This window comes from Corvus moneduloides, chromosome 5, assembly GCF_009650955.1.
Source record: "Corvus moneduloides isolate bCorMon1 chromosome 5, bCorMon1.pri, whole genome shotgun sequence".
In the NCBI taxonomy this organism is placed as follows: Eukaryota; Metazoa; Chordata; class Aves; order Passeriformes; family Corvidae; genus Corvus; species Corvus moneduloides.
The window spans coordinates 2657453-2684173 of NC_045480.1; the positions used below are offsets into that span (position 1 = coordinate 2657453).

The window sequence follows — 26721 nt, forward strand, 5'->3', positions numbered from 1 at the left end:
AGTGCATCCAATTTGTGTTGGATCCCAGATGTTTGGGGTGAGGATTTGGATGCGGCCCCCAGGCCGACGTCCATCCAACCTTCCCTCACAACCAGGGAGGTCACACCATGTCCAAAACCTCCTGCAGGTTTTTACTCAAATGAATCCCACCCAACTGCTTGGTCAGCGTCACTCAAAGCAGCACATAAACGTTGTTTCTCTTTAAAAACCCAACAATTCCAGCACTTTTCCCCATTGCAGCTTTATTAGAGAGGTCTCCTGCCCTCTGGTGACAAAGCTGGTGCCTCCCAGGGCAAAGGGAGTCAGGGATTCCCTGAGTTCCCTCAGGTTTAAAGCCTGAGGTGCCACCAGCCAACGTGGCTCTCCTCCAGACCCCTGCGGCCTCCTGAAAACGGGATTTCCTCACTTGCCAGGGAATAAAAGGGAGAGGTGGACAGGAATTCCACCTGGTAGGAATGTTAGGAAGGGACACAAGTGCAAAGTAAGGCTCAAGGCCATATTTAATTAGTTTGCCAGTGCTGAAAGCCTGCAGTGGACAGGAGAGAGATTTCTGGGAACAGTGGAGCCGTAATTATTGGCAATACCCAAAATCTGGGTGGACACAGCCCTGGCCAATGGGCTCTGAGTGGTCCAGCTGGAGCAGGGGCTCAGGCCAGACCTTCACAGGTCCACTGTGACCTGAATCCCCCCTGTTCTCTTGGCACAGCTGCAGTGATGGGTGTCAGCTCAGACAGGAGCCTCCCACACACCCCACTCACAACCCCAACCCACACCAGCGAGGGGGTGGTGCCTCTCTGGGGACACAAAAAGGACATCCCTGGGCGTGCTGGTACCCAGTGGGTTCCTGCAGACAAAAGGGTGTCCTGTAATCACAGACTCACAGAGCTACGGAATGGTTTGGGATGGAAAGCACCACAAAAACCATCTCGTTCCACCCCCTGCCATGGGCAGGGACACCTTCCACTATCCCAGGGTGTTCCAAGTCCCATCCAGCCTGGCCTTGGACACTTCCAGGGATCCAGGGGCAGCCACAGCTTCTCTGGGCACCCTGTGCCAGGAGGGTGGTGAGGCATTGGCACAGGCGGCCACCACAGCTCCCCTTCTGATGCCTGAGGTGGCCACCTAAAAACAGAGACTGGACAAGAATAAGAGAGTAAAAGTAGGTGTTTATTTGAAGGGCCTTCAAAGGCTCACCCTGGGCAGTCAAAAGGCCACACCCAAGATGGACCCTGGGTCACGGGTTCTTCACACTTTTATAAGTTTGGTCCATTTGCATACCAGGGTTAATTCTCCAGTTATAACCTCAGTTCATGATGTCATTACCCCAAGTTTGCCCCTCCTCTAGGTTTTAGTTTACACATTTTGGGGCCTGGGACAATCAAGGTGTCCTTGAAGAGCAAACCTAGAGAGGTTTGTTATGTCTACCCAGCATGGGAGAACAGCAGCTGAGGAGACACACGAAACTTCAGAGCTACACACTGGGCAGTGCAGGGTTTGAAAAATATCAAAGTTAAAACCTAAGGCATCACTTCGGGCCGCCGGGGAGCCGGGTCGGGACCCGTGTCCGGCGGACCCCAGGGCCCCGGAGCTGCGGGGCGGCCACGGCGCCTCAGGCGCGCCCCCGCCATGGCGGCGCCCACGTGACTCCGCGCTGCCACGTGACCTCGCGGCACGTGGGCACGCCGAGGGGGCTGCGCCGCGAGCCGTTGGCGCCACCCGCCGGCCGCGCGCGCGCGCACGCGCGCTGGGAGCCGGAAGTGGCGTCACCGCCGCGCGACCGGAAGCGGCGGGAGGAGGCGAAGGGGGTAGGAGGAGGCGGCGGCGGAGCCGGAGCGGCCCCGGAGCGGCCCCGGAGCGGCCCCGGTGAGTCCCGGCCCCTTCCCCTGCCTGTTCCTTCCCGTTCTCATCCCCGTTCCCCTTCCTCTTCCCTTGTCCCTGTCCTCTGCCCCCTGCCCGCGCCACCCCCTCAGCCCGCGGGGCCGCCCTCGTCCTGCCCTGGGCTGCATTGCCCCATATAACATCTTTGTGTGTATATATATATGTGTATGTGTGTGTGCATATTTATATGTGTGTCTTATGTGTCTATAGGTGCAGCCATAGGGGTGAGCGGAGGGACCGGGGCTTCCAGCCCTGCCCCCGGTGCTGCCCTGGAGCCTCGGGAGAAGGGAATTGCACGGAGCTGCTCCGAGAGCTGGAGCCCCTCTGCTCTGGAGCCAGGCTGGGAGAGCTGGGGGTGCTCACCTGGAGAAGAGAAGGCTCCGGGGAGACCTCAGAGCCCCTTGCAGGGCCTAAAGGGACTCCAGGAGAGGTGGAGAGGGACTGGGGACAAGGCATGGAGGGACAGGACGCAGGGAATGGCTTCCCACTGCCAGAGGGCAGGGATGGATGGGATGTTGGGAAGGAATTCCAGGCTGTGGGGGAGGTGAGGCCCTGGCACAGGATGCCCAGAGAAGCTGGCCCTGGATCCCTGGAAGTGTCCAAGGCCAGGTTGGATGGGGCTTGCAGCAGCCTGGGATAGTGGAAGGTGTCGCTGCCCATGGCAGGGGGGTGGAATGAGCTGGGCTTTATGATCCCTTCCAACCCAAACCATTCTGTGATTCTGTGATCTTAGAAAAGAAGAAAAAGGCACAAAAAAGTAAAAAAGTGACAATTTTGTGCCCTGACATCATAACCTGTTGGGGGAAGAAAATCCCTTTTCTGTTGCTCTCCTCTCCAGCCCAGGCACAGGAGTTTGCTTTAGGCTGTTGGCCAGAATGAGCTGTTTTATCCCCAACATTTCATTCCTCACATTCCGAGGAGATTCCCCCTGCCCTTTGGCTGCCAGTGGAAGCACAGGGTGAGGGGTTTCCAGAAGCCCCTCTGAGTGTTCCAGAGGGAGCAAAAGCCCTGACAGCATTTTGGGATGCACCAACATCCCCTGGCATGGGTGGCATCCCTCTGGGAATGTTCTTTCCCAGGTGTTTAGCGATGCTTAGCTGTGACACTTAAGCAGAGCTGTTTCCATGCTTGAGCAGCTCCTCAAAAGGCATTCCCAGCCTGCGGGGCCCAGCTCCAAAACTGCCTGGCTCACTGGAGCTGCTGGAAGTGAAAATTCTGGAGAGACCTGCCCAGAGGTGGGAAGGAGTTTGGCTGCGTTGGGATGGGAAGTGGGAGGAGGGAGGAAGGAAGGCCGATTGCTCAAGGTGAAGAGAGGCAAATTGAGCGAAGGTGTGGGTGGAGTTGGAAGAGAAATGGAGTGGAAACTGGAAAGATCACGAAGATTTGGGCTGGGGGTGGGCGAAATCATGGAAAAATCACTTGGAGCAGCCTGTTGCCCTTGAGGGTGCTTGGAACTGTCTTGTCCCATCCCAACCTTGCTCTGCTGTGCGTGGTCTTCTCTTTCTTGCTGGATTTGGAGCAAAGGAGGAGAGAAGCAATCTCTGCACTGCCTGGATCCCCAAATGTGTCACAGCTCCACAGTCAATCCGTGCAGGATATTCTTAGCAGCACGCAGCGCTCGCCTTCGGAGCCTTCACCGGGGCTTTGATTCCCTGGCTTTGAAGTGGGGCTGCTGCTGCTGGGAGGGGTTCTGGGAGCAGCAGTGCTGCCTTTCCTAGGCAGTATCACCTTTCACAGCAGAGAGAAGTCGCTTTATAGAAATAACCTGGGTTTTGTTAGTAGACAAATAGATGAAGATACTCAAAGTCGAGTCAGACAAGGAAATCTCTGGGAAAACCTCGCCTGGATAAAGTTCCTCTTGTTCGAGATGGTTTTTGGAGCTTGATCCGGCCCCTCTAATGGTCCCAGCTCTGCGAGGAGCTGGACAAGGAGCTGTTGGAGGGGATTTCTCGTTCCCCCAGCCAGGTGCAGGCTGAGCTTTGTCCTCTGTCTCCAGCATCTGTCACCTGCAGCCACTTCAGGCTGGACACCACAGCCAGGAGAGCCAGGAATGATCATTTTATCAGACATTCCTTTGAGCTAAACAGGACAGCTTTGAAATCCAGCTCTTGGCTGGGTTTTTCTGTCCAGCTTCTGAGGGGGCTTTTCCTTTCCCTGCTCCCCAGACAGGCAGGAAGGGGCAGAGTCTCTCCTGCCTGGCACGATTTGACTTCTCTTGCTGGGATGGGACAGTGATGGCCTTGGAACAGCCTGGGGTCTGTGGGGCAGAGCCTGATCTGCACCTGGGGCTGCCTCAGGGTGTTTGGGGATACAGATAAGGTGCCTGGTGGGCTGTTGAGCAGCTCACAATATTTACTGATCATCTTAAAAGCACAGTGGCCTCTCTTGTACCCTCGTCCTTGTGTGGCTGTCTCCACAAATCTACATTTCAGTTTGCCTTCCCTTTCCCCCAAACCCACCAGAGCCTCTTGTTCTCCAGCCCAGTTGGTTTTTTAACCTCTCTGCTGGGGTGGTTTCTGCTCCAGCAGCTTCTCCTCCCTCGCTGGCTGGTGTTTGCTGCCTGCAAGTTCTGTCCATGGAGTAGAGGATACGAGATGTCCTCGTTTGCTTCTCAGGTTTCCCAGAGAAGCTGTGGCTTGCCCCATCCCTGGAAGTGTCCAAGACCAGGTTGGACAGGGCTTGGAGCAACCTGAGATAGTGGAAGGTGTCCCTGGATCATGGGAGACATGGGGATCCTTATACTCCAAAAAAATCCAGCTTATTCTCAGCCAGAGCTGCTCGTGAGGCCCCATCCCACTGTCCTGCTCACACACCCCAAACCCGTGCTTCACCCCACCTCTTCTGCCCCAAAGTGTCCATTTTGCTGCTGCAAAACTGAGTTTGCCTGCTCTGATCCCACATCTTGCTCCATCCCTGGTCAGGAAGCCGTGGGTACAAGCAGAGCTCCGAGGGGTGTCCATGAGGATTTATTTCCCCCTGTGGGGAGCACAAAGTGTATTGCAATGGCAACGTCTCTGCCAGGCCTTGGCTTCCCTGATTGCCCAGCTCCCTGTGGTGCTGAGGGATTTTGAGGAAGTGGATAACACCTCTGTGGTGGATATTTGGGTTGGATAAGGATTTGCTACGCAGCATTGACCTGGTGCTTTATTTTTTTAATCAGCATCTGAATCGTGGTAAACAGGGCTCGTTTGGCAGCCAGTGCAGGCTGGCAGCACCCAGCTGGACTCCTACAGATTTCTCATCCTCACCCTCTGAGCTGTAGCTGCTTTAGGCAGGAGTTAGGAAGGCACCAGCCATTTTTAAACCTGCTGTACCCTAAAACTCCAGGAGACGCTCCCAAATCTGAAGCTTAAAGCTCTGTTCCCCCCAGTTCTCAGCCTGGGATGTAGCATCACATAATGATTTGTGTTACTTCTCCCCTGCTCTTCCCCTGCTTTGCTCTGGGCCACGTTTCTTCTTTCCTTCAATCTCCATCTGCAGGTTCTGGGCCAGTTTTCACTCTCTGCACTGGTTTGGTGGAGACTTTGCTCCACATCCTGTCTCCAGGTGCAAAGGGCTGTGTGGCACCCTGGATATCTGGACAGCTTCTCAGGTGGTGGTCAGTGATTCAGACCATGATGGCCAAAGCAGCAGAATGCTCTGTTTGAACACATAAAGTCTCTTGAAGCCGCAGCTCTACTGCAAAAACACGTTTTCACTGTTCAGAATGAAAGAAAAGCAGCTCGGGTCTCTTAAGAATGAAAAAACGATGATTTTTTTCTTAACTCTCCTAGGCTGTGCCAGGTTTCTTGTGTCTGCTGAGTAGCAGGTCATGCCCTGACTGCCTTCTACTCCAAACCCTGGTCACCTGGGTGCTCGTCCTGAGCTGCCTTTGCGTGAGGTGACGTTCCATAGTGGCTTTGCCGGGATCCAGCTGCCCTGGCCAGGGGAGGCACCGGCACCGCCTCCCCTTCAGTAGCATAAAGGATTGATTAAAACGTGCTGCCTGTGAGGTGGAGGCCACTCACTCTCCGTCTGCCCTTTTTTCAGTACCTGGAAGCAGTTCTGAGCCCCAGTAAGTTGAGATCCATGGCTACGGTGCTAATGTGCCGAAGATTCCCAAGGCTGAGCAGGGTGACAGCGTTTTCGACCACAGGCAAGCGCAAGGCCGAGCATGGGAGCAGCAAAAGCAAGAAGGAAATGCACGGTAAACCAGGGGCAGCCAACACTGGGACCGAATCCGGGGCTACAATCCAGCTGCTGAAGCCACAGGACTACAGAGTGTTGTATAATCCAGCTGCCTATGCCAAAGGCAGGGCTGGCTCCCAGCAGCGCGTGGATAGGGACAGCAGCCAGGCCCTCAGTGACACGTTCACCAGCCCTGGCACCACGCAGGCTCCGCACACATTCCCTCCTGCCTCTTCCCAAGCTTTGCCACCCATCAGGAATGCCCTGCCCAAGCCCAAGTCCAACACACTCCTGGAACAGACCATCCTGGCCACGCTGTACAAGGAGGAAGCAGAGAAGGAAAAATGGGAGGTGCACAACTCCAAGGAGGACCCCCGCATGTTCCAGAAGGGGAGGCCTGAGTACAGATCTCTCAGCTGTGACAGCGCTGAGCCAGCACAGACCCTCCCTGCAGAGGAAGGGGAGTCGATTTTACAGAGTGTGGCCGGGTGTGAGGGCAGCCCGGGAATTCTCACGGATTATTTCCACAAGCTGAGCCGTTTGCCAGCGGAGCGACGCGCGGCGCTGGTGTCCGATCCCAGGTTCAGTGCCCTGTGTCACCATGCTGTCACGGCCATCAGGCTGTTCAGCACCCCAGATCTCATCCAGATTTTAAAGGCTTGTGTCCCTTTGGCCGTGCCAGCCTCCCACCCGCTGCTCGACGCGTGCGAGGCCGAGTTCTGCCGGCGGGCGTGGGACATGGGCCTGGAGCAGCTGCTGCTGGTGGCGGATTGCTGGCGCTGCCTGGAGCGCAGCGTGCCCTCCTACCTGGGCATTCTGTTCAGCTATGCCAACCTGCACTGGAAGGACCTCACCTTGCCCCAGTTTGTGCAGCTCCTCTACATCATCGGGGAAGGCCGAAGGTCGCCCGCGGACTTGGCGCAGAAGGTGGAGAGCACGATCCTGAAGCACTTGGACGCCTTCACCTTGGAGGAGCTGGGGGCCATCTGCTTGGGGCTCTTCAAGTCCCTCAGTGGGCTGTCTGACCGCGTCATGAGGAGGATTGCAGACAGGGTGTCCCTGCAGATGGAGGACATGAGCACTTACGCCTTGGTGAACGTGCTCAAGATGCTGCGCTACACTCGCGTGGACCACGTGCCCCTCATGAGGGAGCTCGGGAAGGTGATTCCTGCTCGCATTCCTACAACAAACATCCAGGGCATCATGCACATCGCTCTTACCTGTTCATCCCTGCACTTTTTTAACGAGGATATTTTGGCTGCTGTCGCCACCTCGTTGCCTTCCAAGGTGTCCTACTGCCGGAGCAAGGATGCTGCCAAATTCCTGTGGTCGTTTGGGTGCCTGGACTATGAGCCTCCCAACGCGGAGGAGTTTTACTCCAGCCTGATAAAGCAGTTGCATATGAAACTCCGTGAGTTTAGCAAGTTTCCAGAGCATCTCCTTACTGCTCTGCTTGGCCTGGCATTTGTCAAACGCTTCCCAGAGGAGCTGATAGACTTTGCTTTGAGGGAGGAGTTTGTCCAGAAAACCAGAGGTAGCAAATATGAGCTCAACAAGGACCTGTTCACCCTTGGTAAGAGCGTTGAAATTGAGTGCCCGACCTACCAAGGCAGCCGCCTCCCGCCTCAGCTTTGTCAGGAGTTCACTGAGGTGGTTTTGAGCTTTGCAGAGCAGGAAATATACGTCAGGCCTGAAATTGTGGAAGCCACATCCCTCCTTGAGAGCATGTTGGGAGGCCCTGAGTATGTGAAGAACCACATGATCCTGCCCCACACGAGGTCCAGCGACCTGGAGGTGCGTTTGGCCACGGATGGATGTCCCATCCCTTTCAACTTCAAGGATCCTGTGGCAGCCAAAAAGCTGAAAGACATGGGAGTTAATCTGACAGATGATTTAATTTCTCAGCTCGTAAAGGGGAGAGCTCATAGCCAGTCTCCCGTGGAAGTGGGAAATGAAGCCGGCATTGCCAGACAGGAGAGAGGGGACGCAGCAGGAACGCCGTGCTTGGGTGGAGCCCTTACTGCAGGTGCCAAATCCCAGGCTGAGCCTAAAGCAGGGTGCTGGCAGCCTCAGGAAGTGAGGCTGGCACTGCAGGTGTCCAACAGGAACCACTTCTGCTACGGCTCCAAGCGGCTGCTGGGGCTGCACTGCCTGAAGCGGCGGCAGCTGCGGCTGCTGGGCTACGTGGTGGTGGAGATTCCCTTCTGGGAGTGGTTCCCTCTGCTCAAGCGCACGCGCTCCGAGAAGCTCAGCTACCTCCACTACAAAGTGTTCTGCCCGGCGCTGCTCACCAGGGCTGGCCAGTGGGGGCAAGGGCTTGCCCAGAGCCTCCCCAGTGCATCTCCGTGGCTGGGTGCTGGTTAAAATGGTCTCTGGGTGTTGGCTCGGTTTTTGGCAGCTGCTCTGTGTGGCCGTTTCTGCTCTGGTGACATCTCTACTTCCCGTGCTCTCCTTTTGTACCCGGATCCTCAAATGCTTCCACCACAAATAAAATCTACTAAGGATTCGTTTTTCTCTGTGATTGTTTCTTTCTCCGCCCTGAATGAGAGTGGTTGGGTTCGATGCCTCTGTGAGGGCAGGAATAGAGAATATTTAGTTGTGAGGCTGCACTGGGTGCCTGGAGCACACACAGCTATTTCCTCGTGTCTCCATCCCCATGGAGCTGGGGCTGACGGCACAGCCTGGGTTTCTCCTTTAGGATCTGGGACTGAGGGTTGGGGTGCTCTGACCTCAGACATTCATTTCATGCTCCAAGGACTTTTATTTGGTGTCCACCATGCACGTTCCTTATGGCAGCAGCTCCTTAGTCCCATGCAGGACACCAGGAAGGGATGTGGTGACGAGCTCCAGACAGCCTCGTTTGAAGTTCCTTGTCCAAAACCACAGAGGACTTTTTTCAGGTCTGTGTTTCACTGCCTCAGTGCAAAGATCTTTGTTCACCTTAGGGAAGGCACACACTGAAGAGAGAGGGAAAAATCCACAGCCATGGGTAAAAGCAACTCGGTGACTCAACTTTTGCCATGAGATTTGTAGCAGAGTCTTCCAGCAGAAGGGAGTGTGGTGACTTGGAAATGCAGAATAATCCATTTCCTTACTGAGGTATTGAGACTGGAAAAATTAACCTGAGTTGTTTCTCTCAGGGTCACAAACAGGTAGGAGAAAATCCTATAAAACACCCATACAGAGCTCCTCACGTTGCAGGAAAAGTCTTCAGCCCAGGAAAGAGAGGAGAGACAGAACAGGGGGAGAACCTTGAGTTTTCCCAAAGAAAGGAGCAAGGAGAGTTGGTTTGCCTCTTTTCATAACACCAGTGCTGAGGGCCAAGTGAATTCACCACTTGGTAAATTCATTTTGGTTCCAAATGAGCCAAAAAGAGCAGTTTTGAGGCACAGCCTGTAGTTGAACTGTCAGTCTCCTACAAGGTGCCAAAAAGTGCCAAAACCCCAGTTTAAACAGTTCCTCAGTGGCAGCCCAGTTCTGGAAACCTCTCAGACTCAGAAAGCCAGTGAAGGAATATTGGAGGAGAGTTGGTGTGTGCTTGTCCTGCTCCTTGAGGAGCAGGAATTGCTCCTGATGGCTGCCAGACCAAATTTTGGGATAGAAGTGCTGCTCACCTGGCTGTTCCTCTTGTAAGGTTCACACCTGCTTCATTCAAGGCATTGTAACCAAGCTCTGCTCTCTGCAGGTGTGAATTCCGTGTTGGGTTGGGGTTTATCTGTGGGATTTGTGCCTTGAATTCCACCTTTCTCCTTCCAGATGCAGCACAGGGAGCTCATTAACTCTGCCTTTCCAACGTGCCCCCAGAAGGCCAATTTCATTTGGGCTGAACCAACAGATCAGTGGAAAATCATTAAAGAGCTGCTTGTTCTTGAAGGAGGCAGCGAGTCCCTGATTTGCAAGGTTGCCCAGGGCAGTGACATTTTAAAGCTGGGGTTAACAAGAGGTTAAAGCTCTCACCTTGCAGATAATTTCATTCTTAAAAGGGATCTGAGAGAGCCAATTCCAGGCACTTTTTTTTTTTTCAATGGTAAGAAGGTGTGTTCACTTGAGTTTCCTTAATGAGCGGTTGGTGTTCAGATCCCAGACATCTCCCTCCGAGCTATTCCGTGCCCTTTGCTCCCTTGCAGTTATTTAACACCAATTATTAATATTTGTGGGTAATCTTGACTCACTGTGACAGTGCTGGTGCTTTCCTACACCTACAAAACTCCGGCATCTTTGATAAACCTTCACATCTAATTGCTGGTCTGTTCAGAGGTGAGAAGCCATTTCTCTTTGATTTTGCTCCACAGGTTCACTAATTAATATTAATGTGATTGTTTTTCTCTCAACCACATCTCTCCACCACATTCATTTGGGTTTATATTGGCTTCACCTCCTGGACTCAGATCTGAGGTGCATTTTAGGAATTCACCCAGGCTCTGAAACACGAGATCCTTTCACTGCTCGTGGATATTCACTTCCTTTATTTTTATTTTTTTTTTTCCAAGCTGACTCTGATGCTCAGCAAGTGACCTCTCTGCAGCTGCCAAGATGGTAATAAACGTCTGTCTCCCACAGTTCAAGCCAAGAATTCACTGCAACAAGGTAAAATAGTGATGGGGGGGGTTGGGGATGGAGCGATTAGGTGGAATTGCCCTGGGGGGAGGGACTTGTTCACTGCTCCTCTGGGTAATCAGCATCACTGCTCTGATGTGGCACACATTAAATATTGGATGGAAAAGCCCTAATTTTGCAGGATCTCATAACCAGACAAGATCCCTTTTTCCCTGCAATATTCCAGCTTTCCCTCTGCCCAGTGGAACACACAGCTCTTGACAATGTTGGCCGAAGTTACTTTCCAAGTGTTTCTGGTTTCACTCAGCACCTCAGAATCTCTTAAGAAACTCAGTTTTCATTCACAGCTATTTTTAAATTGTAAGTTTCCACACCAACTCACCCCAAAATCCAGGACAGCCTTGGCTATGTAAATACTGTGCTGCAAAAAGCAGCAGTACTGGGATTTCTTGTGGAGAGACCCAGCCATGCCACGGAGGTGTGGTGTGATTGTCATGATCAAGACCATATTAAAGAGATGGAATAAATAGATTTTCCTTGGTTTTATTTGTCCATTCAGCAAGTGCTGCAGATTTCTTAGGTCCTGGGGCTTCCAGGAAAGGGAATGGGTTGAGCCAGTCTGCCCAGGAGCAGAGCAGAGGATGGGATTGGGTGTTCTGGGAGACCCAGCCTGGTTTGATGGATCTCCCTCAGGGATGTGTCAGGTGGGTCCCAGAGGCTGATTACCATCCAGAGTTCCTCTGGGATCCTGTAACTGTGATTCCAAGTGCCTTTCCACATGGCAGGATAAGTTGGCCAAAGAAAATCCGGAGACTCCCATCTGAAAAGGGAGACTGAAAGAGGAGACTCCCATCTCCCCCACGCTCATCCTCTGCTCCCAGACACCCTCTCCCACTTATTTTGCTCACCCAGCCAAAACCACACATTATCCCTAATTTTCCACTCTTCCAGCAGTTAAGTCAGATCTGGACGTGGTGTGACAGAGGGTGCAGGAAGAGGGGATGGGAGCACATGGCTGGAGGAGGGTGGGAGTGGGTCTGCTCTGAGCTGCACATAAACCTCAGCCTTGGCTCCTGGTTGATGTCACCTTGAGAATCTATGGAAGTGCTTGTGAAATGCGCTTCCTTCTGTTTCCTTGCTCCAAGCTGAACCCAGTTTTGTCCTGGCACACAGATCTCTGCCGATGGCTACGAGGTGGAGAACCTGATCTCCGAAGACCTCGCCAGGAGGAACCGCGGCTTCCGCAGCGAGTACTTCATCAAACCCCCGGTGCACGTCACCATCTCCTTCCCCTTCAACATCGAGATCTGCAGGATCAACATCGACATCTCCTCCGGAGGGTACCAGACCTTCTCCGGCCTGGAAGTTTACACCTCTACCTCATGCAACAAAACCTCTTGGCAGAGCCCTGAGGGGCAGTGCTCAGGTCTGGCCGGGCAGCCTGTGTCGGACAAGGACACCTTCACCCTGGTGGGCAAAGCTGTCTTAAAAAATCAGAGCAAAGTGACTTTTGGCCACAGAGGCTTCAAGCCAAGGCCTCCCTTCCATCAGATGGAAAATGTCTTCTCCTACCCTGGCTCGGTGTCTCAAGATCTCTGGAACAAAGGGCCGGCCTCACTCAGCAATGTGTCCCACCTAAAAATCTGCATCACCCACGTGGCCGGCGGGGGCCTGCCCAGCATCAAGAGGCTGGAGGTGTGGGGACAACCTGCCAAGTCCTGCCCCCAGGAGGTGATCGAGGGCGTCTTCCAGGTGGCCTCCCAGTTCCTGGCCCAGGACGTCGGCAGCCTCAAGCCAGAGCTCTGGACGCCGATGGAGAGCGACTGCGTCCCCTTCAGTGCCAACGAGCAGCAGACCCTGCACAAGCTGGTGGATGTCGTCCAAGACATCCCTGAAGAGTTCCTGGACCCCATCACTCTGGAGATCATGACTTTACCCATGCTCCTGCCCTCTGGGAAGGTGATTGACCAGACCACCCTGGAAAAATGCAACCGGAGCGAGGCGTCTTGGGGCCGGGTTCCCAGCGATCCCTTCACGGGGGTGGCCTTCAGCCAGCACTCGCAGCCCCTACCTCACCCCACCCTCAAGGCCAGGATAGACCACTTTCTGCTGCAGCACAGCATCCCTGGCACCAACCTGCTGGGGAGGGCTCACGCCTCGGAGAGCCTGGTGCCCTCCTCCATCACCATGTCTTCTCTGAAAAGGAAAATGGACTGCATGGATCAGGGCTCCCTGCAGCCGCCCTATTTTTCTGCTACAAACTTACTTGTCACGGCTACCTCAGAGAACAGTGCTAAAAAAATGAAAACTGACAGTGACTCCCCCTTGATCCAGATGGACTGTTCCACAGGTATCGTGGCTCCCCGGGTCACCTCTGTTCCTTGAGTGTTATGACAGCCCCAGGCTGGGGTTTCAAATCACGACAAATCCAGTGCAAATTCCCATCCCACCTCTAGACTTTTCCAGGCTGTGTTTGGCTGTTGATGAGTGTGGTGGAGCTGGGTCATTTCATGCAGTTCTCATGTTCCCTGTTCAGTGTTTCACAGCCTTTGTTTGCTCAGGTCACCCTGTTCCCCTTTTAGTTTGGACTTCCTTTCTCCTCCTTCCATGTGGAGACAACATTTTCCTCACCATCCTGGTTTGAAGTTTCTTTTTCCAGGGGGATTTATTGCATCCTGCAAAAACAAGAAAAGAAATGTGTGGTGGTGATGCAGTGGTGATGGCACGGGGAGTCCTGGCTGTGTGGATCATCATGAGGAGGGAGGTGGGAAGGAGAGCAGGAATGGGACACAGAACAAACCACAGCGAGGGAATTGCAGGGAGGAGGGAGAGCCCAGCCTGGGAGAGACCTGCACAGAATTTGCAGGTGGTTAAAGCAGAAAACCTGGTAGGGACCAAATTAGACAAGAGATGTGACTTGTGGCTACAGGGGAAGGGAATGGGCGCTGGTTTCCCTTTATCCGTGCTTTTCTCAGTGATGTGGTAGCAGCACTGCTGGGAATGCAAAATGTTCTCAAATCTGAAGAAAAAGAGGCTCAGGTGGGACCTTGTGGCTCTCAACAACTCCCTGAAAGGAGGAGCCATGTGGGGGTCAGGCTCTGCTCCCAGGGGACAAGGACAGGAGGAAACAAGAGTTGCACCAGGGAAGGTTTAGGCTGGATATTGGGAACAATTCCTTCACAGAAAGGGCTGTCCAGCCCTGGCACAGCTGCTCAGGGCAGTGGTGGAGTCCCCATCCCTGGAGGGACTTAAAAGCCATGTGGATGTGGCACTTGGGGACAAAGGGTGTAAATCCAGGTGTGGGGGTATCTTGTGGGTGGCTCTCCAGGCAGGTAAGCCCAGTTTCCTGGTCTGCTCTAACCTGCTGGTCTATGACATGTCAAAAGGTGACCCAGAGCTGCTGGGACCTGTCACTGCCTTCACCCTTCTCCCACGCTGCCCAAAAATGTTTTGAGGACAAAGCTCAGGTGGCCGTTTGATTTTAAACAAATTCTTTGGTTGAAAAGAACGGATGTTGGATGGTACCAGGAAGAGTAGGGAGAAGTCAGACTGCACATTCCTGCTCTGATCCCTCAGCCTAGAGCTCATTCCCTGTTTTAGGAGGAATCTTTGGTTATTTTGGTTGTGGAGGTGTGTGACAGCTCCCACCAGGGAGCTGCCCTGGGGGTCCTGGAGCTCCCGTGTCCGTACATAAATAAAAGCAGAGTGCTCAGCCCACGGAGCTCGTGCTGCACTGGATCATCAGCCTTGATTGGTGGAGCAAATGTGCAGCACCAGTTCCGAGCTCTTCCCTTGGGAGATGGATTTAACAGAATTAGTGATGCAGACAACATTCTCTTAATGCTTTGTCTTAATTAGCGCTGCCGGTGCTGCACAGGGCAGCCCTACAGGGAGGGTCCAGCCCTGGCCCTGGGGCTCAGAACTGGGACAAAGAGGGAAAAACAAGTCCCACTGATTTTATTAGTGGTTTAAATGTTCTCCGTGAGCTGCATGGAGCAAGGCTGGGAACACTGGGCTGGGATCCTCGGGAGCCAGCTGAGGGAGTGCCTGCGATTTCAGGGAAAAACAGCTTTCCGGGTTATTTGGAGTTTTGCCCATTTTTAGACCTGCAGACTTCTACAACTCCCTGAAAGGAGGGTGCAGCCAGGTGGGGGTCAGGCTCTGTTCCCAGGGAACAAGAGGAAATGGCCTCAGGGTGTGCCAGGAGAAGTTTACGTTGGATATTAGGGAAAATGCCTTCATGGAAAGGGTTCTCCAGCCCTGGTACAGGCTGCCCATCCCTGAAGGTATTTAAAAGCCATGTGGATGTGGCACTTGGAGACGTGATTTAGTGGTGGCCTTGGCAGTGCTGGTTTAAGGGTTGGACTGGATGATCTTAGAAGGCTTTTCCAACTGAAATGATTCTGATCCTGTATAAGTTGGACACCATGTGAATGTCTGGTGGTAATCCATAGGGCATTCCACCTCCAGGACCCAAAGGAAGTGAGGTACTCCACCCCCATCCCAGCCCCTTGGTGGGGAAAAGACACCTCTCAACAAAACAAGTGGCAGGGTTCCTAAAATCCCCCAGGGTTCAGAGCCAAGGCAGCGTTTCCATCGCAGATTCTTTTTCCCAGTATCTGCTTCTCCATCTTTTTCATGTCTTTGCAGACCTGGTGTCTGTGTTTCCCTTTGCAGACCTGTCCCTATTTCCCTTTGCAGACCTGGTCTGTGTTTCCCTTTGCAGACCTGTCCCTATTTCCCTTTGCAGACCTGTCTCTATTTCCCTCTGCAGAGCTGGTCTGTGTTTCCCTTTGCAGACCTGGTGTCCCACGAGCAGAAGCTGTCGGAGAGCCTGGACACTGCCCTGACCTCGGCTCTCAGCTCCATGCCCTCCTTCACGGCCAAGCTGATGAAGAGCCAGCAGCAGGCTCCAGGAGAGGGCGGCTGCAGCAGTTCCTGGAGCGTGGGCACAGTCCTTGGTGAGTAACAGGTGCCTCTGGATCACCTTTGGGAGCTGCAGGAGAGCTGGGGCTGGGTTAACAGGGACCATTGTTCACACCCCAAAGGTTTATATATTCCATATAAAATACTCCGTTGTCTCCCAGCAAGCTTCACTTGACAATCCTTGCCTCTCTCAGCAGTTTTGATGGTTTATGCTCCCAGTGAGGCAGGTTAGACCTTGCTGACACCCCAGAAGGTGTGGGATGCTGTCCATGCCCATGGGCAGAGCAGGCTGTGGCAGCAATCCTGTGATTTTCCCGTGTTCTTGGCTGTCACCTCTGTGCTGCCCAAGGATGATCTGGGATGTGTTGTGCTTGGCCACGGTGCTCAGCCTGCTCCAGGTTAGTTCAGACTGTTCCCAGAGCTCTGCAATTTGGGCTGAGTGGCTCAGTGTTGCCTGTGAGCTGTGTGGAGCAAGCTGGGGAGCTGCCACATGGGTGCCCAGAGAAGCTGTGGCTGCCCCTGGATCCCTGGAAGTGTCCAAGGCCAGGTTGGACGGAGCTTGGAGCAACCTGGGATAGTGGAAGCTGTCCCTGCCATGGCAGGGGGTGGGATGGGATGGGCTTTATGATCCCTTCCAACCCAAACCATTCCATGATTCTTTGAAATGCCACGTGATATCTGACCCTGAACAGGAACAGCTCACAGCAGCAACATCCCAGGCCAGCCAACCGTGTGCGTGCCCAGAATCCCATCAGGACTGGGTGTACACAACCCAGGCTGCCAAGCCCTCGCTGTTTTCACCCCACCTGCTGCCCAGCCCCTCATCCGGCTGTGTTTGCATTCCCAAAATTACCCCTTTGAGGGGCAGGGAAGCATTGAACCTTCAGTGTCCCTCCACACGTCCTGGCTTCTCTCCTCCTGGGTGAGGCTCTGCCTACTCATGGATGAGAGGGGCTTCAGAGGGACCGGGTGACCCCGAGGAAGGGCTGTGTCCGTCTGTCTGTCTGTGTCTGTTTCTCCTTCTCTCGCCCTGCCCAAACAGCTTTTGCTGTTTCAGTGACATTCAGCTCTGAAGCTTTTTCCTGTCCCCTCTGAAACTGCTGCTGTTTGAGAGCTGAGCAGCCCTCGATGGGCTGTGTGTGACAGGAATGCAAAGTGACACCTCAACTGTTCCACTTGGGAATCGCTGCTTTTAATCTGGCCGGGAGAGCGGGAGGGAGGGTGATTTAGTCTCAGTAAAAGTGAAAAGCCCTTTTTTACAGTCATCTGTCCTCAATTAAAAGCCTGACGTGCAAGTGCTGATGTGATCCATCCCTTTCTGAGCACACCCTGCCCTGGGAGCTGGACCATTCCCTTTCCTTATGGTAATGGCAGGAAACTGGCACAGTCCTGAGTCACAGCCGAAGTCTGCAGGACCTGGGGCCCTCAGCTTGTGGGCAGGACTGGCACTGAAGGGGTGGCCCAGCCTGGACTTCTCACACTCCCTGCCTAATCCACTTCTGTTGCCTTGTTTTACACTCTCAAGCTCTGCCAGGGGAGGTTTAGGCTGGACATGAGGAGGGATTTCTTCACAGAAAGGGTGATCAGACACTGGAAGGGGCTGCCCAGGGAGGTGGTGGAGTCCCCAGGAAAGACTGGACGTGGTGGTGTCGGGTCACAGGCTGGACTAGATGATCCCTGAAGTTTTTTCCAGCTCGTTTGATTTTGTGATTCTGGATTTGCAGAGCACGGCAGGAGCAGCCAGACTCAGGGATGTGCTTCCTGTGGCAAATCCTTCTCCTGCTACTTCAAGGCGGAGCCCGTGTACCAGCTCCCCTGCGGGCACCTCGTGTGCCGGCCCTGCCTGGCCGAGCGCCAGAAGGCTCCGGCCTCGCCCATCCACTGCGGGAGCTGCAAGAGGGCGGCGGCCACGCACGACGTCAGGAGGGTTCACTTCTGACCCCCCCAGGCTGCCGGGAGGACGAGGAGGAGCTGCTGCTGTGCCCCGTGTCCGCACGGATCCGCCGGAGGAGCTGCCAAGCCGCCGGGAGGAGAGCCGGAGAGCGGAGAGGACTCGGTCTTGTGCTTACAGAGCAGGGGGGGGTGGGGGGTTAGAGAGCAGCCCGGAGCCTGAGGATGACAAAAGCCATAGCTTCTTTATCAAGGAATATGTATTTATCCAGGACTGGTCTCCAGCACCGCCCCGGGGCTCAGAGGTTTAGCACAGGTGCCTTTCGGACCAGCTCAGCTTCCCCGCGAGTTCACGCCACGTTTGACCAGCAGCCACCCGGTCGTGGAGCAGGTAAAGTCCTTGTGAGTGACAACACACACAAAGTCCCCTCTCACTTCCTCCCCTTGCCCACCTCACCCTCCCCTCGTCCTGCTGGGAGCGTGTCCCTCGTCCTGGAATCGACAGCGAGAGGCCGTGGTTGAGGAGTGAGGAGCTGGCAGTGATCTCACCCTGCTCATCCAGAATCTTGTAGAAAAGCCATCCCATCCCACCCTCTTGGTTGATGTCGTGTGACCGGCCCAGCTCCTGGCTGGCTGATAGACATTTAAGCCTTAATAAAATGTTTAAAGTCAATTTCTCTCTCTGGCTCCTAAATTGGTCTCATCGTGGGGCTTAATGATGTCGTAGGGGGACTCTCTGGCCACAGGAGGAATAAATAGGCTGGAAAAAGCCAAACCAACACAGGGGAGCTGCAGACCAGGGGGGTTCAGAGGGGTTGTGGCAGCAGCCTCATGGATCACAGGGATGAGACTCACCCACGGGGGTCTCAGAGAGCTGCTCGGGAAAAAGCCAGACAAAAAATGACTTGGATGTGTTCCATCCTGGATGTGATGGAGGTAAGGTGACATCAAAGGGTTTGTCACCTCTACAACCCCCTGCTGGTGCCACTTAATTGGTGTTCTGGGCCATAAGGAGCCTCCAGCTGACTCGGCTCACCTTGGTCACACCTTTATTTGCTCTTAAAAGGCACCTGAGCAGCGCTGTACCCAACGCTGGCACGGGAAGGAGCTGCTCATCCACTGGAACAGGGCTTTGTGCTGGCCCCACACTGCTCCTGCTCCCTGCCTGCGTCAGCAGGAGTTCACAGCCCATCTCCATTCGCAGCAAAAATAGAAAAGTACGCGTCTTAAAATAATAAACGCTTGGAAAATAGGCACAAAATTCCTAAAAACCCCACGATTCGGAGGCAGTAAATCCACTTCATTGCAGTGGTGGTGCCGTGTTTGCAGTGAGCCATCCCAGGGTGATTCAGCTCTCACACCTCCCCCAGGGAAGGGAGGAGGAGGGACGGCTGCCTCTGGATCCCCAGAGCCATCACCTTTTCCAGCGCTAGCAAAGCTCCGATGCTTCCAAAGCCACCGGTTCTGACAAGCTGCTCCAGTTCCCAAAAGGTCCTTGTGGTGGGCAGTGATCCAGGTGGGAGCCATCTCCCAAATTATCTCCAGGTTCCCTTCGTTCTGCAGGGAGGGGCAGGAGCCAGCACGGAGCAGGGGTTGGAGGGGAAGGGGTGGTGTTGGGACATCAGGTCCCCCTCCCTGCTCATCCCCACCTCATTGCAGGTTCTCAGAGCCTTCATCCTCCTTAACTCTCTGTGACCCTTTGCCAGCACATTTCACCTTCTGTGTCCCCTCTTGCTGCGGATCCAGGGATGAGTTTCCCTCTGCACCCACATCTTGGAGCTCAGGGAAGGACCCCTGCCCCCCCTGGTCCCAGGGCACTGAAACCCCCGTGGGCAGCAGGGACCCTCCCTGCACCCCAGGGTGATGGGCGGGGTCACACGGAGCCAGGAATTTCCATGGGTTCCTCTGCCCAGACCCACGGCAATGCCTCTTCATCTCCCATGTGGATGCCACCAGCAAATTCATTCCCAGCACCAAGCCTGTCTTCTCCCTGGGAGGTGGGGAATGGAACTGATTGCAGCCTGAGCAATTTCCTCTAACACTGTCCTTCAAGCATTTTTTTTTGGACAAATCCATCCCTTGTTGGTCAGCGACCTCCCGGCGTAACGTCTGCATCCCAGCAGGATGGATTTGGCCGTGGAAGTGATCAAAGCAACGCCCCAGCCAATCTTGACGTTGGCTGTGCTGCCTTTAAAGAGGCATCAAAGCTGTTTTCCAGCTGTCAGGGAAGCAGCGGAGCATCTTTATCCGAGATGTGAGGGGGAGGAGGTGCAGGATTCCCCTCCCCACCAGCCCCCAGCCATTAACCCCCTGTCAGCCACGGGGCCACGGTGACAGTGACAGATCTGTTTGAGGAGCATTCGAGCTCCCAGGCGGGAGCAGGGAGCTCTCCCTTGCCAGCCTGACCCTCTCTGTGTCGCCAGCGCATCAGTGACATCTTCAAGAAGTCTCTTCTTCCCTGCTGCATCCCCCTCCAGCCACGGCAAAGGCAGGAAAATGCACAAATCAATGAAATTCATCCCATTTTCCAACATCCTCTAATTTATCCTGATTAAGTGTTGTCACCCTCATTTCTCCTGGTTAAACTTTGGCACTGGGAACTCTCTGTGCTGCGGCCAAGCAGAGTCACCTCCATCCCTTCTCCTGCCTCCAAAAGGGCTCTCACAAACCTTGCTGGGTGCTCCAGAGCTAGCAAAGCTCCTGCTGTTAATGAAGGAAGGGGGAGGTTCAGATTGGATATTTGGGAAGATTTCTTCATGGAAGGGATGGTCAGGCACTGGCACAGCTGCCCGGGGCAGTGCTGGAGTCCCCATCCCTGGAGGGATTTAAAAGCCGTGTGGATGTGGCACTTGGGGTCAGCACTTGGCAGCGCTGGGGGATCTCAGTGATCTTGGAGAGCTTTTCCAAACTCAGACATTCCATGATCTCCGTGGCTGAGCCCGTCTGGCAGCCCCAGCCCCTTGCTGGTGTCTACAAGAGCTGGAGCTGTATTTTGGCTGCGCAGAGGGGGGCAGATTTGAGGGTGCTGCCCCATTCCCAGCCCAGGTCAGGCCTTTGGGATTTCCCTCATTCCGAGGGGAACCGGGATAAGGATGGGAGCCGCTGACGGCCCGATGAATGCCCTGGCACCGGCCGCACCCTGCGGGTGTGGTCAGGAGATGGGCGCTAATGAAGGGGGGTCCTCTGGGGGAGAGCCTGGGGAAGAGCAGGGACGTGGCAGAGCAAACCCGGTGCTGGAGACGCAGAGAAGGGACCCTGGGGCTGGTGTTGGAGGATTTGGGATAGGACTTTGAGCAGCCCCAAGGCCTCGGTTGGGAGTGGGATGTGGGATGGGGGCCCAGCAGCACCCCGGGTACCAGGGAGCATCACAGCCCAGCAGAGCTGGCTCTGCCCACCCCTCTGAAACCCATCCCCCTGGGATCACTTATCCCATGACGCACCCCAGGTGACCCCAATATTTCCCTCCCCAAAAACCCCCTTTTTTGTGTTTCCTACCCATTTCCCCCTCCCCGTTGCCACCTCATCTTCCCCTTGATTCCCGTAAGTGATTCCGCGTTGCGGCTGCGGAGCCTCTGCAACTTGGAAAAACATTTTATTAACCTTCCTTGACTTTAAAGAGCATAATTACATTTTAATCTCATATTCCTGCGTTATCATTCCAGACACAGAATCATTTGAATGCAGATCGTTCCCAGCTAATGTAATTTTACGATACAGTAATGAAGAGACGGAGCAGGAGCGCGTAACACCCAATTTAGAGCTGACATTTGGGGTTCTTTTAAAGAAAAGTTTTCCCAGCCGAGGGCTTTTGCGTCCTCCTCAGCCCTGCAACGTAAGTGGGTTTGGGCTCCCGCTGTGAAGGGATGGGTTTGGATGGGGAAACGAGGCTGGTGCTAATGATGTTGGTCATTAAATCCCCCACGGCTGCCCCACGTGGGTGATTCAGCATCACGGGGCAAATTTGGGAACTCGCTGCTCCCTCGGTCCCAGGGAGAGCTGAGTCAGGGGCTGTGGCCACCTTCACCCCCCTCGAGGGGAGGAAATCGCCCTCATGTTACCCAGTAAAAGCTGCAAACCCCAGGACTGGCACCCCCCAGGTGGGGCCATGCTCCAAAATCACACGGCAGGAGCGGGGAGCAGGCTGGGACCCCCCAGCATTGATACACAAAACGTCCTCCCTGCGTGCCTCAGTTTCCCTTGGTGGGGCACAGCGACGCTCTGGGGTTCAGCCCCCTCCAGCATCGCTCCCTGCTTCCTGTGGAGCTTTTCAGAGCGCTTTGGTTTTCCAGGGAGGATTGCAGTGGGATCAGAGTTTCCTTTGGGAGGCTCGAGCAGAGCAGCCCCTTCCCCACCCAGGGTACCACCACAGCCCTCACTCCAACTAGGGCTGGGCCGGCCTGGGGTGTTTGTCCAGCAGAAAAAGGATGTTAATGAGGGGGAGAAAATGAGGGAAACTAATGAGGGGCGGGGGAAAAACATGTTCAGCCACCCCAAGTGATGTCCAGGCTGATTTTTATGGTTCTCTGCCTCAATTCCCCACCTTACGTGAAGATGAGTAAAGGATAAAACAACTCCAGAAGCGGGACCACAGCTGGCAGCACCCCCCCCTCCCAGCACCCCAAAAAAACCCCTCCTGATCACTGTGAGCCAGTCCCAGCATTTTTAGGGAGAAAGGAGAGGGCTGATGCTCACAGGCACCCGATTCCCCTCTGCATATTAATTTCACATTGCTGAGGTTGCCCTTGGCGTTGCTGGAGAAGGGATCTGGGACCAGCAGGAATATTCACGGCTGGATGGGGCAGGGGTTGTTGATGGCGTTTTTCCTGTACAGGTGTTTTGACAGCCCGCGGGTGACACGAGTGTGCCAGCTCTCGGCGCAGTGGGGACCTCTGGTTGCAGCAGGAGGGTCTGTGCCAGCCCCAAAGGTGCCTTTTCTGTTGGTCTCCCCCTCTCCCACAGCTTTCCCTGCCTTCTGCTTTCTTGGAGAAGAGGGGGAAGAGGCAGGAGAGTCGTGGGTGGCACTGACGGGTCCCTTTGGGGACAGGGTCTGGCAGGGTCCTGCCCTGCACCCCGATGCTGCAGCCCCGCCCCTGGTTTTGGGGTGTGTTTGTGCAGCCGGGGCTCTCTCCCAGCCCCGACCCTGTCACTGCCCTCCAGCAACCCCTCCCAGAGCAGCATCAGCCAGAACAGCATCCCCCAAAGCAGCATCCCTCCCCAAAGCAGCATCCCCAAAGCAGCATCCCTCCTGGACCAGCATGCTCCAAACAAACAACACTTCCCAAACCAGCATCCCTTCAGGCCAGCATCCCTTCCCAAACCAGGACTGCTCCCCTCCTAAAATCTGCATCCCTCCAAACCAGCATTAATCCCAAACCAGCATTCTCCAAATAAACAACCCTCCCTAAAGCAGCACCTTCCAAACCCTTATCCCTCCCCAGATTAGCGTTGCTCCCGGACCAGCATCCCTCTGAAACCAGCGCCTCTCCCAAAATCCACGTCCATCCCAAACCAGCATCACCCCAAACCAGCACCCCTCTCAAAATCCGCATCCTGCCCAAAACCACATCTCCTGAGTGAACATCTGTCCCCAAAGCCTCGTTCCTCCCCAAACCAGCACCTTCCGAAGGAGCACCTCTCCCTGAACCCACCCCATCCAGCACCCCTTCCCAAGCATCCCAGGGCCGGCCCGTGCCCCTCGGAGCAGCCACGGGTGGGATTCACCAGCCCTGAGTGCTGCCGCACTGAATCATCTCAATTACAGATTTGCTTGGATGCGATTTGGGGGAAAAAAAACCAGACAGGTATAAAAAAAAAAAAAAAAAAAAAAAAGGAAAAACAACAAAAAACCCAACCCATCCCTCTTCTTCCTCCTCCTCCTCCCCTGGGAAGGGGTGATGGCAACATAAATAGCAGCTCTCTCAGCACGGGGCCAGACGCAGCTGGAGCAGCTTCCCTTGGCACGGCCGCGGGCACCCTGCACCATGGCAGAGCCTTCGCTGCCCCTCTCCTTCCTCTGCCTCCTCGCCTTGTCCTCCGCCTGCTACATCCAGAACTGCCCCCGGGGCGGGAAGCGGGCGCTGGCCGACTCAGCTCTCCGACAGGTACGGGACGGGACGGGCGCTTCGGGACACGGGATGGGGCTTTCGGAGGGACGCAGTGGCTCTGTGGGGTGCAGAGGCTCCCGTCACCTGCGGGCACCACTGGCCTTGCCACGCTCCCCGGAGCAGTGGGGTTTTTTGGGATGGCTGGGAGACACGCCCAAGGGCACACCAATGGGCAGTGGTGGAGGAGTGACCACTCCAAAGTGCTGTTGGCACCTTGAGAAGAGGCTCAAGCTTGGCCACAGCGGAGCGTCCTGCTGGGCTGGGGGGGGGGCGAGGGGGGGAGCAGGACAGGACAGCGCATGGAGAGGGGACAGGGAGGTCATGGGGGGCAGTGGTGACACCCCAAACTGGGGCACAAGGTCACCATTGCTGGTGGCAGTGCGGCACCTCCAAGGGCTGGAAGAGGGGCTGGTGGGGAGCTGCTTTCCATACATAGGGGTGCTTGTGCATTGGGGTTCCTAACACAAGGCTATGCAAGAAGGGCTTTTGGGGTGCAAGAAGGGGTTTTTGGGGTGCGGGCACTGAGGCAGCTCCTTCCCGCAGTGCATGCCCTGCGGCCCCGGCAACAGAGGGAACTGCTTCGGGCCCGGCATCTGCTGCGGCGCGGAGCTGGGCTGCTACCTGGGCACGGCGGAGACGCGGCGCTGCGCCGAGGAGGATTACCTGCCCTCCCCCTGCCAGGCCGGCGGGCAGCCCTGCGGCTCCGGGGGCCGCTGCGCCGCGCCCGGCATCTGCTGCACCGCCGGTAAGCGGGTCACGGTGGGACGGGGAGTTTGGGGTGGCTGGGGAGCATGGGGGGAGCGCAAGGGGCACAGAACTCTCCAGGTAACGCTCATCTGGTGGTGGGGTTTACTCTCAGAGAGGGGCAACCGAGGCATGGGGTGGAAGTGGTGTTGGCTCCATTCGGAGATAATTTGGGGATGGTTGGGTTCAGGCTGACTGTAAGGAAGGAATTGTTCCCCGTGAGGGTGGGGAGGCCCTGGCACAGGGTGCCCAGAGAAGCTGTGGCTGCTCCTGGATCCCTGGAAGTGTCCAAGGCCAGGTTGGACAGGGTTTGGAGCAACCTGGTCCAGTGGAAGGTGTCCCTGCCCATGGTAGGGGGTGGAATGGGATGGGCTTTATGATCCCTTCCAACCCAAACCATTCCCTGATTCTAAAGGATTGGACTCAGAGCTCCTTCCTGACCCACCAAGAGTTTTTTCCTGGCCAGGCACAGCCTCCCTGATGTGCCAGAAAATCCAGCCCCGCTCCCTGGTTAACGGGAAAGACAAAACTGGAGCACGAGCTGTGCGGACCCCCCCCGACTGCCACCAACCCCTTCCCCGGCCGAAAACAACCCCCTGGTGGTCCCAAATAACCTGTTCCATCGCCACGTTTTTCTTCCTGCGGCAGAGACGTGCGCCATGGACACCGGCTGCCTGGACGAGGGCAGCGACGGCGCTCCGGAGGCGGCGGAGGAGAAGAACCTGACGGTGCTGGATGGCTCGGCCGGAGATCTGCTCCTCAGGCTCATGCACTTGGCAAACCGGCAGCAGCAGCAGCAGCAGCAGCAGGGCAAGCACCCCCTGCTCTGAGCCAGGGCGTGGGGAGTCCCCCCCACCCTGACCGACACCCCCACCCCGGCACTGTACATACGAGACCCAATAAAAGTCCTCGTGCACTGTGGTGGCCTCGTCCTGGGCGCTGGGGATGGCTCATGGGGGCTCCAGGGGATCTGGCTGGGGCTCAGGATGGGGGTGGTGGAGGGTCTTCTGTCCCCAAATGCCCACAGAGTGCGTGTGATTTGGCTGGGCTGGGTGCAGGGTTTGGCTCCGTCCTTGTAGCTCCCAGGGAAAGGAGCTCAGGCAGAGCTGGAATTTGGGATCTGGCCGTGAAGTCCCACCCGGGAGCCCCAGCAGCTACCCCAGCCCCAGGAGACAGACTGGGAACAGCTGGGATGTGCCACTGTCACGTTACCTCGTGGCCAAGTCCTTCTTTGGGGCAGATTCGGGGCCTCGCTGCCTTCAGGAACCAGCACAGCATCTACTAAAGATGATAAAAAGTAAGGAAAACACCCAAACTCCCTCAAAGCAGTGAGGTTTGGGGTCCCAGCTCCACAGACCCGCTCCAGGGCTGTTCTCATCTTTCCCCACCACCTCTGGACACCGACAGGGAGGATCAGTCCCCGTTATCCCACAGTCACCCCCCAAAATTTGGGGTAGCTTTATCCCAACCCTCTCCCGGCTCTCTTACCCTGCAGGGTCCTTGCTCCGAGGTCTCTCTGGGCTGGGACTGGCCACGGCACAGGGGACAGCTCGTCCTTTATACTGTCCCTGAGGGAGGTGGCACCTCCAGGGAGGTGGAGCTCCCTGGCACCGGCGGGATCCATCCTGCCCACAGCAGCTCTCCGCACCCCACAGGGGATGCAGGATTGATCCAGCACCTGCTTCTCACAGCCGGCATCTGATCCCAGCCCTGGGGAGGGGGGCAACCCCAAACCACCCCAAAATCGTTGGGAAAGGGGTGACACCAGCACGGACGGGGGAGTCCAAGCTGGGATGAGGGAATTGGGCTTTCAGCCTAGCCCTAGCACCCGGGCTTTTCCGAGACGCAGGATGTGAACCCCAACGTTCCTGCAGCACTGGGAATATGTGGCTGAGCTGGGAATGCTCCATCTGATGAACACCTCAAAATCAGGCAAAAATCGAGTTCCCAGAAAGTGCCAGGGGCTGATAATTGGGTTTTTTCCCCCACTTGTCTTCCCGAGACACATCCTGCAGGGGTCTGGGCACCCCTGGAGCAGCCGAAGGGACTCTGGGATGAGAATTCCCTCCCTCCACCCTGTGCTGCAGCCGGAGCTGAGCCGCTGGGACAGCACACAGCAGGTCCTGAGCCCCATTTCCAACCCATTAACATGGATCCCAGTGCCTGCCTTGTCCCCAGGGACTGTGACTGGCCCCGGGCAGGTGACAGGGACCCGGCTGCCCTCTCGCTGGCCGCACTAAGTGGTGGATTTCGAAGCAAGCCAGAGGACCAGGCAAAGGTCATGGCTGTCTGGCTCTGGGCTGCCTAATTCCCAATTAAGCCAGTGCAGGGTAATGACGTCAAGTGGACATCAAGTTTTGTCCTCAGCAGGGAAATTTATTCAGGCTGGGAAGCTCCTAATTGGGATAAGGAAGGTGAGGGGCTGGGGTGAGCAGGGTCCTGGGCTGTTGTGTCA

The 26721-nt window shown here is 55.6% G+C and overlaps 3 protein-coding genes across 6 annotated transcripts; all 3 read left to right on the forward strand.

Annotated features, from left to right (window-relative positions):
* The first annotated feature begins 1777 nt into the window (after positions 1 to 1777).
* On the forward strand, positions 1778 to 18091 carry UBOX5 (U-box domain containing 5). 3 transcript variants are annotated; one of them, XR_004240236.1, is made up of 6 exons: positions 1778 to 1863; positions 10536 to 10632; positions 11776 to 12952; positions 15402 to 15563; positions 17253 to 17584; positions 17691 to 18091. XR_004240236.1 is itself a non-coding variant. In XM_032109411.1 (5 exons), the coding sequence occupies exons 2-5, from the start codon at positions 10579 to 10581 to the stop codon at positions 17465 to 17467; spliced, it is 1608 nt and encodes a 535-aa protein (XP_031965302.1). In that variant the 5' UTR covers positions 1778 to 1863; positions 10536 to 10578; the 3' UTR covers positions 17468 to 18091. The 3 variants fall into 3 exon arrangements, 2 of the variants coding, with proteins under 2 accessions (XP_031965302.1, XP_031965303.1); XM_032109411.1 differs by having other exon boundaries at positions 17253 to 18091; XM_032109412.1 differs by having other exon boundaries at positions 1790 to 1852; positions 17253 to 18091.
* Positions 1792 to 8558, forward strand: FASTKD5 (FAST kinase domains 5). 2 transcript variants are annotated; one of them, XM_032109410.1, is made up of 2 exons: positions 1792 to 1852; positions 5908 to 8558. In XM_032109410.1, the coding sequence occupies exon 2, from the start codon at positions 5947 to 5949 to the stop codon at positions 8407 to 8409; it is 2463 nt and encodes an 820-aa protein (XP_031965301.1). In that variant the 5' UTR covers positions 1792 to 1852; positions 5908 to 5946; the 3' UTR covers positions 8410 to 8558. The 2 variants fall into 2 exon arrangements, with proteins under 2 accessions (XP_031965301.1, XP_031965300.1); XM_032109409.1 differs by having other exon boundaries at positions 1796 to 1863.
* Positions 18092 to 23297: 5206 nt separating the features above from the next.
* On the forward strand, positions 23298 to 25187 carry LOC116444673 (vasotocin-neurophysin VT). Its single transcript, XM_032110316.1, has 3 exons — positions 23298 to 23519; positions 24066 to 24267; positions 24915 to 25187. The coding sequence occupies exons 1-3, from the start codon at positions 23400 to 23402 to the stop codon at positions 25094 to 25096; spliced, it is 504 nt and encodes a 167-aa protein (XP_031966207.1). The 5' UTR covers positions 23298 to 23399; the 3' UTR covers positions 25097 to 25187.
* The last annotated feature ends 1534 nt before the right edge of the window (positions 25188 to 26721 follow it).